Raw genomic sequence first — 9,637 nt, forward strand, 5'->3', positions numbered from 1 at the left:
TGAGAAAGATACAGTGAAGACAGAATCTCACTGGTCAGTTCTGTCATGAATGAGTTTGTGGGAATAAAGAAAGACGGATAAGGAGATAAAGAACCAAATAGTGGATCAGGTGTGACAAAGCTTGAACAAGTGACTATTACTTACACACAACAGCTTAAAGTATAAGTTAGAAATGTGAGAAATATACTTCCAATATTGAAAGATTGAGGTCACAATGACATTTAAAAAATTCAACAGACTGCTGCATGTACCGTATGAAAAACAAATGAGTTTGGGATACTTCTTTATATTTTTATTCTGAGAAGCAATCAAGATTTTATGAGAAAGTGACCACGAACTGTGATTAAATATATTAAGACTTCATATCGGAAGGTTTGCCGACTTGGTTATTTCAACAAGGGGACCATATAAAAAAGGACAAAAAAGAGAAAATGGGACAAATGAGTATCTGTGGGACACCGCCTGCGGCACTGACAAGGTCTCTGGATCACATCTCTGTGCTGGTGGGAATCTCCATTCATGTTGAGAGAGAAAATAAATATTTCATTTCAAAGTGCGTGCTGTTCTCTCCCTCCTGAGTCTCCCAACCTTTCATGGAGTGACATAAAAAGTAGAAGACCAAACATTGGATGTACAAATAACTGTACATGCACACAGACATGCACAAACCTCTAAATAATGCTGTTTGATCCCATTTCTGACTGGTCACATAACTGATGGTACTGTTAAGTCGCCTCTTAATTGTTTTTACCAACATCAAAAGAAACCTTCCAAAAAACAATTTGTGTAAAAAATAAAAACACATTAGCGATACAGGGGATCATACATCAATGTCATAAAACAACGCCGGGTCCAAAGGTTCAGGTCTTTCAGACTCAGACTCAAGTCATGACATTGTCGGCAGAGTGATATCGACAGGAAGGTTGCCAGAGGAGAGACTCTAGGAAAGCAAGGTGGTGACTTGCTGGGGAGAGCGGGGGACCAGGTTCTCCGGCTCCTTGTAGCCATTGGCTGGGTTAGTCACAGCAGCATACACTTCCCCGTATGCCCTGCACACCAGCTCCGAGGACTGGCGGAAGATCTGCTCCCTGCAAACACACATTTGTTTGAGTATTAGATTGCTGAAATTAGAGTGAGAACTGTCTTTCAACAGAACTACTGCTAAGAAATTCAGAGAAGGTTAACGTAGTACCTCCATCTATAACTTGGCCCTTACTAGTACTTCACTGTAAGGCAATGGGCACTACAGTATGCAATAACGTGCAACTGAATTTTTTTGATGAAAATTAGCTGGTATTTTCATCTGAACTTACAGTTTGGTGTGTAGACTAACTCTGTAATAAGGTTATTTATGAGTGGTCAACACTGCCATCTAGAGAAAAAGTTCCAACATGTTCTAGCATCTCATTTTTGCCTCAGCATGAACTACAGTGGTCTACCCTGGAGCACATCGGTCAATTAATGCAGGGTTGTGTCTACAATGATTCTACAATACACAAACCCAATCATTAACAATAAAGTTTGATAGGATTTTATTCCCTATTCTTACACCAACTGACATCAGATATACATGTCTGTAGACAATAAACAAACCTCATTACATTTTTCCCACATTAAATGGCTGGAACACAGGTTCACCTAAGAATGCTAGCACTCAGAGGAAGAGCATGTGCCTATAGTTTCTTTGTGTTCTGTCAGTGTGTCTGTTTGTGGGGGTGGAGTGGGAGGCAGGGAGGGAGCATTCAGGGAAAGAGAGAGTGAGAAATGAATCCAGAGCTAATGAATGGCATCCTGCTAGTAAGTCTGTCCATGTCCATTAATAGAGAACATTAACCTGGGGTACACAGAGTGCTTCAAGCCTGCCTCACTTCCTAGTAGCTGTGACTCACAAACAGCTCTGTATCCCAGTCTCAGCTAAAAGCACAGACCATTTCTGAACAATAACACAAACATATACAGCCTCCAAGCGGGAAACACTCTGGATGTGATGGTGGTTTAAATTTAGATCCTAAATTACTGCGTATTGTCAAGTGTATTGTTTATATTGTGGCAATGAAAATATGTAATTGTATCTAGATGGACCTATGAACGTATGACAAGATAATGGCTATAATGGCTACAGTATACCCACATTATTAATTTGACCAAAATACAGCAGGCAGTCATTTTGAGCTAAATTCTATTAGCTCCCCAGTTCTTTTCATCAACCTGTCCTACCCATGCAACTCTTAACACTGACAACAGGTACAATATAGATGAACTGACTTGATGGCAGCGCTGAGCAGGAAGTTGAGTTGCGGCATGACCAGGGTGTCGGGAGAGGACAGGTACCGGTCAAACTGGACCTACTCAAACAGGGAGGTAGAAAGGAAATGAAAGACAAGTTAAACATGAGTACTGTATAATAATTTATAAAAGTAAAATAATTTTAAAAGTCAAATCCCTAATGAATTAAAATGCTTCCTTGTGAACCATTTTACCAAAACAGAAAGAAGTGACGAGGTGGGTATTATGAGGCCTACCATCGCTGCTTTCAGAGAAGAGACATCCATGCTGGGAAGGTTGGCAAGTGGACCCTGGATGGTGACAGAGAGAAATACAATGTCAGACCAATAATGATGCTGTGCAGAGACAGTCAGAGAGTATTGCACGTCCCTGTTATTGGACCTTGTTCATTTATATATCAGAATATTGTAGTTGTGATTGTTGCACTGTCTGGTAAAGTACAGACTGTTCCTTGTGGCTCTAACCACTGAAATACTGTAAGAACTTTGCACTTCTGACCCTTGATTATCCATCAGTTAGCGCTGTACACAGGTCTGTATGGGAGATACAACAAAGCAACTCCATCCACAGACACACAATATAATTATCAAAACTAAAAGGATTTATTCCTAGAATAGAATTCCAAGATTCTCGTTCTCAACAGCCAAAAAACAACTCCATGCCTAAGACTACGTTCCTACTTATGACAACAACTTGGCAAGAACCCGGGGAGTCAGGTGGCTGAGCGGTTAGGGAATCGGGCTAGTAATCTGTATATGTCTCACTTGTTCTGGCCCATGCAGCTGTACACAGCCGTAGATATGGCTAAGTCCAGCCCTGGTAAGAACATAGGATGCCTGCTCGTTGATCAGAGTGTCCAAGTGAGCCTCGATCTGGAACATGTGGATGGAGAGGCAAGGGTTAAGATGAATGGAAGAGTGGAGGGAGACATGGAGGGATGGATGAGGAGTCATAGTGGCAAAAAGGAAGGAAGTCTTGGGGTGAAACTGGTTGTCTGGAAGTCTTAATCTCAATTTTCATTGTGAATTAATACACTTTTGTTTTACCGAGCTCATTGAAAAGCACCAGTTAGGTTTACATTTAAGCTGTTATGGTGCTCATACCATTTACAATTAATGTGAGACTACTGCCTTTTAATTAGTATAAATCATCTAACTAATACAGTGCTGGATTATAGGCCATGCCATATCTCTATGGGCATCTTCTTCAGCCAGAACCAGTGCTGTTGATCGATTCTCCATACCGTTTTAATTGTTTAATGTTGTTCAATGGGTAGGTCACACTGCAGAAGGTTACAACTACTCAAGACACCAGGAGGGGCTGCAGGGCATGAGCCTTACCTGAAACTCAAGCATCTCCAGACGCTTGTCTGTGAACTCAAACAGAGCCAGTGTGGTCTTCATCACATACAAGGAGTTCACCATGTAGGTGGCCATGTCGGCTGTCCCCAGGTTACTGGCTGACACAGTGCACAGTTGCAACAGCGGGTCCAGGATACAAGACAACACCTAGCAGAGGAGCCGCCGGGCAAACAGACACACTCTCAAAGCAATCCAGGAGAAAACACTCTTATTCTGAAAAACAAACGAGGTTCTTGGCTCTCGAGACTCTTAACATCTAAATGAGTACCATTGGAACATCATACATGCTTATACTTAATTTACCTGGGCAAAGTCAGCCTGGCGGGCATCTAGGGGCACCACAGAAGAGTCATGGGAGGCAAGCACCTCCCTCAGCAAGGCCAGGGTCTGGGTGAGGGAGGCCGTGGGGCCCAGGTCCACTGGTGGGAGCTCCACCTGCCAGAGAGGACGAGTGAGAAGGTGTCAATACAGAGCTGGAGACACATCTATCCCCTTAACCCAATCCATTACCTTGAGGGCAGTAGGCTCTCATAGCCTGATTACATTGAATAATTCAATTACTCTCGGATTGAACTGCAGGATAAACTTCATGCAACCTGCTAGGATTCATTTGAAACGTTGATGGTTGAAGTACAGCTCCATGCTCCACCTTAATGACGAGTCCTCTCCTCTTCACACATCACAGCCGAGCCCAGCACCTCTGGCCATCTAATAGAGCTTATTATGAGGAGGCTGTGTTCCTGGTATTAGGCTGGACATAAGGGTAACACCCTGAGCCCTATTGATTTGATTAGTGTTAACTTGGAGGATGATACTTGTTCCTCCTATTGATCAGATAGCAGGTGTGTTAGTCCACAGGGACATAATCGTGCTGAAGGATATTTGGTGGGCAATCTAAGGAACTGGAGACATTGTTGCTGTTTTCCAGGGCATTCATTGATTACATTGCAAAGAACGCTGTACAAGCCTTCAGAAACAGTCATGTTTTGAACATATGAAAACAGCCAAGTAGACAACGTGGCTCATTGGGATGCAATAATAACTGTGTTAATTTTCCTTATGGGTTTTATCTTTATTATTATGTGTTATTCTGACATTAAAGAATGTCACAAATATTTTGGTTACTTCACGGATCTTGACTTAAAGAGTAGGACAAATATTTGTATGGAAAGAACCTCTGTCCTTCAGTGTGTCTAAGATAGTGGTTGTGGCCTGTAAATCCCATATACATCTCCATTGTTATTACTGTCATCATTAATGATCTCCCACCTTGTCCATTAGCCTGCTGGCATGGAGACTTAAGCTGTTGAAAAACATGTTTTTGCTGAGAATGTGCATTTCTTCTATGGTGATGAGCAGAGAGGCCACACCGGTGCCTATGATGGCACTGGAGGGAGACAAACAGAGAGACAAAATCAATACAGAATGGCATAGTGCTTCTGAACAAGGTCTTGTAGCCTAAGCATAGCTGAGGTCCTGTCCCTGAGTGCTGGTACCTGATGGTGTGGTGGTACCTGATGGTGTGGTGGTACCTGATGGTGTGGTGGTACCTGATGGTGTGGTGGTACCTAATGGTGTGGTGGTACCTAATGGTGTGGTGGTACCTAATGGTGTGGTGGTGTGGTGGTACCTGATGGTGTGGTGGTAAAACTTGAGCAGGTTAGACAGCTTGTACAGCAGGACAGCCCCAGGCTCGGCCACGATCACCTGCTCAATTCTCACCTGTGGGACAGATGAACCCAACAAGTTAGCATGGTGGAACTGTGAATGGAGCTTTGCACAGCAGCCCTGGAGCCAGCTCACCTTCAGAGGTCTGCACACTCCCTCAGTGATGTGTCCCACCACTTCCTGCATGTTTTCCTCCAATCCTGTCAACAAGAAAACAGGCAGACCTCACCGGCTTAAATTATGCAACTACTTAGAAATAAGTAAATACAATATTCATGCAATCAATCAAAGCATTGAAAAACAAGCATATGTGAGCCGTGAAGATTCATGAATCAAGCATTCATCTATATTTGAACAAGCAAACTGAGTGTTACAGGTCCAAAATGTCTCCAGAATCTGAAAAGCCACCATATAGTAGTGTATCATTTAGTCCCAGCAACTGTCCTCCTGGTGCTTGCTTAACCTAGCAATAAGGTGCTGGATGTGGCTACTGAGAGGGAGCAGGGGATGGCATCAATGCTGACGACCGGGGCAGTCTGGGTTGACTACCTGGCATAGTGACTTGCTTCAGCAGGGCTTCCAGGTGCTCCTGCTCTGAGGCTGTGGCTTGGTGAAGCCAGGCTAGCATGTCCCCAACATACCTGGAAGGGTGACATTACAAAGTAAACAGTAGCTAAACCCTTTGATGCTGAAGTTACATTTAGACACAAATCCAATTGGAGGATTCATGTGTACAAGAGGATGTATATGGGACATAGAGGATACAGAGGTGAGACAGGTCATGTTCTGAGAATCTCTGATGCCTCCAGTGTATGAAGGTGCATGGTAGAGCCAGCCAAGCTAAACAGAGTCAATGGTTAGAGAAAACTCTCATTAGTCCAATGGGAATGCAGGTGAGGGTCAAGAAGCCGGTATATTTATCCACTGGTCACGACTCACAAGCCAATAATTACGGTTTCTTAGAGCTGTTCACTAGAGATGTAATTAAGATTGTGCTCTTTAAAGATCAAGACACAGGCTTGTGGTGGGATCAGAGCGACGGATTAATGAGTGTTACCTCATGGGGTCATGGGAGTGCATCTCTATAGGTCGTGGTGTTCCCCCCGGCCCACCACGGGTGAGGGCGTCAATGAACCCTCTTACGACGGCACACCTCCGAGCCGTCCCAAACTCATCCAGCGTGTACCTGTCCAGATCACAAAGATGAATCAACACGATACACATGTGTAAGCAGCGTGAGGTCATTTAGAATGGGTCTTTCTGTACTGGAGGTTATAAACAGGGAGATGAACAGACGTACAGACAAAGCAAAAGGCTTCGGCCTCCAAACACAGGTAATAAAGAACAGGACATTAAAAAGGCCTTACTTATAGAGGACGGGGCGATCCTGCAGGGCCTCCATCGCCTCACTTAACACAGGAGTGATGTCACACATCTCCTGGGTCAGTCCTCGACACTCATCTGGGGGGGATCAGTCAATTAGTGAACTTCTATGACAGTCCGGATTTGTCATTTTTTGTATTTCTTACGACATTATTAACTTTATTAAATACCTGGCTATTATACAATGTATGTTTAAATATCACGTGTGATAACTAGGCTGTGTGCCGTCTACTTACACTGTGATGTAACTCGACGGTTTTTATAAAACCTTTGTTAATGTAAGGCTGAGTGTATTGCAGCCTGCATAGACGGCTGTATAACTATGCTGTGTCACAAACGACTCACTCTGGGCCCAGCGGTAAAGCTGCTCATACGATGTCTCCTGCAGCACCGCCATCTGCTCCATGATCTCTAACCTGCAGAGTGACACACAAATACATGTATGTCACACAACAAAATGAAATTCTGATGTTACTATCAATACAAACCTTTCGAGGGTTACTTAGAACCTACTATGATAATCAAAACCATACATATAGAAGTGAGAAATGTCAATAGAAAATGGTTAACTGTTTCCTTACCCAGCAGTTTGCTGATTGGTCCTTAGAAGGATCTTCACATCCTCGTGGATGTGCTTCACTCGACTAAGAGCCTTAAAGAAGTCCTATAGAGAGCCACATCAAACATACATCCTTAAAATAATCATAGGTCTATACAGAGTCAGACTTTATACAGTATGTTTGATGAAAATAAGGCATCTTATGATACTCATAGTATTTATGGTCAAAGCCGTGGGTAGCTACAATACCTCAGTGACAGGAGCATCACGAGCCCCTCGCAGAATGAACATCTCTTCAGCAGACAGCTGGAACTTGGAGAGGAAGGCCTGGGCCACTTGGGCCCGCACTTCTAAACGATGACTGACAGAGGGGGAGAGAGTTGAGTGTGTTGGTGCTAAGCTAGGGATCCAACACCAAGGAACTCCATACCATATCTAAAGAGCAATGAATTCAAGATGTCCAGAGAAAACATTTTATCCAACACTAGATGGAAGCAGTGATCCTTTCACCAAGAACATTTCTAACATCCTTGAGCTCACTGGGCATATTCTTGCTTGCACATAAATGTGCTAAACAAGCATGCTGTACTACTAACATAACACCTGGGTGTAGTGGCATATTAGACACTGAATTTTCAACTTTTAACCGCTATGTTCATTTGTGTAGCTCTATAGTTAGTTACCACCACCTCCTTAAGGGTAGTGCTTTCTCATTGGATGCTACTATGTGAAGAGACATTACTCAACTCATGAATAATTAAAACGGAAACTTTATGACCAGCTTTTCTGGCTTGGCACTATCTCTGAGTCCTGACACACTGCAAACTGTAGGGATGGACTAATACCATGTTTCATTTGAGATCATTCCAAAAACTGATATTTTGAGTGTCTACTACCTAATGTCTAATAACAACTATTAATCAAATGCCAGTTTCACACAATATTAAAGAGCATACACAATGCTTTTGTGTAAATTCTAGACATTGGTTAGGTGTGTCATCTTATATAATCTGAAAAGAAATGCAGTTAGCTTTAACTTGAGTGAACTCAGCCAACCAATTTCAACATAGGGACAAATTAAGTGTACTTTGGAAAGATGCTTATTAACTGGTTTAGTTGGTCACTGGTGTTGTCCAAAGTCTATAAAACACAAACTACAACAACAGATATGGGATGAGACACACACACAAACATAAACCTACACTCAAATGTAGAATGAGGATCAACTCACTTTTCTCCCTGTAATTTGTTGGTTTTCACAATTAGGTCTTGGGTTTGCACTTTGGCAGCCTGTTGTAAGAATAAAAAAAGTAATTTTTGAATTAGGCCTAAAAATACTAAAATCTATATTTTTGTACTTTTGACATATTTGAGTTGGTCTACCTTTAATCTATTAGTCATCTCTTCACAACATGAGCTCATGGCTTGGACATCTTCATGCACACTTTCTAGTTCCTAAGGAGAAACAAAACATAAATACATAATTGCATGGTGAATCATGCATACATTATACTAGAACTAAGCTGCAATAAATCTATATATTATTTTACATGTAATACAATACTAAGATGTTTAAGGCTTATTAAGCCTTGCTTCTCATATTGATAACGGATTAAAGCAAAACTATTACACGGACTTGGTCTTAGGTGAGCTATGCTAGCTACCTCGTTTACATCTTTGAACATCCGTGCAAAGTCTTCGTTAATGGACAAGCTTCGTCTTTCAATGTCACCGCGTAGATTTCTCCTTGTCCGCAAACTGTTCTCCGTGAAAAAGACAGACAGTGCTTTCAAAGCTTCCAGCATTTCCTACAAAACAGATGACAAATGATACAGGTGTCAATATATTCAGAGCTATATAGGCTAACACTAGCTAGTTGGTCTAGGTATATCCTTAGGGAGTTTACCAGGACCGACGTACCTTTATCTGAAAGTGCTAAACTTGACATCAATAGCTAACATTTGTGCAGTACAGTTAAGTAGTATATCGCCAAGACAATCAACGACAGTAGCCCATCATGTTGAAGTAGCTAGCTTGGCTAGCCTAGCTAGACTTAAGCCATAGATGGGCTAGCTTCTTTATTAACTCACCTTGTCATTGTCGAGCCTGGTATCCAACATTTTATTAAGTTTCCTAGAAAGTGGGTTGTTGGGTTGTGTAACCACATTACTGTTTTGTGTAATACTGCCAGCGTCAGTTGGAATTTCCATTGTCTTTTCACCGTTAACACAATTCTTCCACGTCTACTTGATTACAACTAGGATGTTGTGTGCACCGGTAATAACTGGTACGGATGCAAGAGAAACAAAACAGAAACGAATCTGTTCCGACTTGTATTTCGTAAACACACCATGACCCATTTAGGTATTATTCACTTTAA

At 42.2% G+C, this 9,637-nt stretch overlaps 1 protein-coding gene across 1 annotated transcript; it reads right to left on the reverse strand.

Annotated features, from left to right (window-relative positions):
• Positions 1-277: 277 nt before the first annotated feature.
• cog6 (component of oligomeric golgi complex 6) lies at positions 278-9,538 on the reverse strand. Its single transcript, XM_047036391.1, has 19 exons — positions 9,348-9,538; positions 8,922-9,065; positions 8,641-8,712; positions 8,489-8,547; positions 7,507-7,618; positions 7,280-7,362; positions 7,044-7,114; positions 6,683-6,776; positions 6,373-6,501; positions 5,865-5,956; positions 5,451-5,515; positions 5,278-5,369; positions 4,917-5,034; positions 3,951-4,082; positions 3,627-3,794; positions 3,051-3,158; positions 2,523-2,576; positions 2,266-2,345; positions 278-1,088 (listed from the first exon to the last, which is right to left on the reverse strand). Exons 1-19 carry the CDS (start codon positions 9,465-9,467, stop codon positions 941-943), a joined length of 1,941 nt encoding a protein of 646 aa, XP_046892347.1. The 5' UTR covers positions 9,468-9,538; the 3' UTR covers positions 278-940.
• Between the last annotated feature and the right edge of the window lie 99 nt (positions 9,539-9,637).

This window comes from Hypomesus transpacificus, chromosome 15, assembly GCF_021917145.1.
Source record: "Hypomesus transpacificus isolate Combined female chromosome 15, fHypTra1, whole genome shotgun sequence".
In the NCBI taxonomy this organism is placed as follows: Eukaryota; Metazoa; Chordata; class Actinopteri; order Osmeriformes; family Osmeridae; genus Hypomesus; species Hypomesus transpacificus.

Coding starts and splice junctions, on each gene's coding strand:
- cog6 (XM_047036391.1), bottom strand. CDS start 9,467: ATGGAAATTCCAACTGACGCTGGCAGTATTACACAAAACAGTAATGTG. Junction 8,713..8,921: donor TGTTCAAAGATGTAAACGAG/GTAGCTAGCATA, acceptor GTTTCTCCTTAG/GAACTAGAAAGTGTGCATGA. Junction 6,502..6,682: donor GATCGCCCCGTCCTCTATAA/GTAAGGCCTTTT, acceptor TGATCTGGACAG/GTACACGCTGGATGAGTTTG.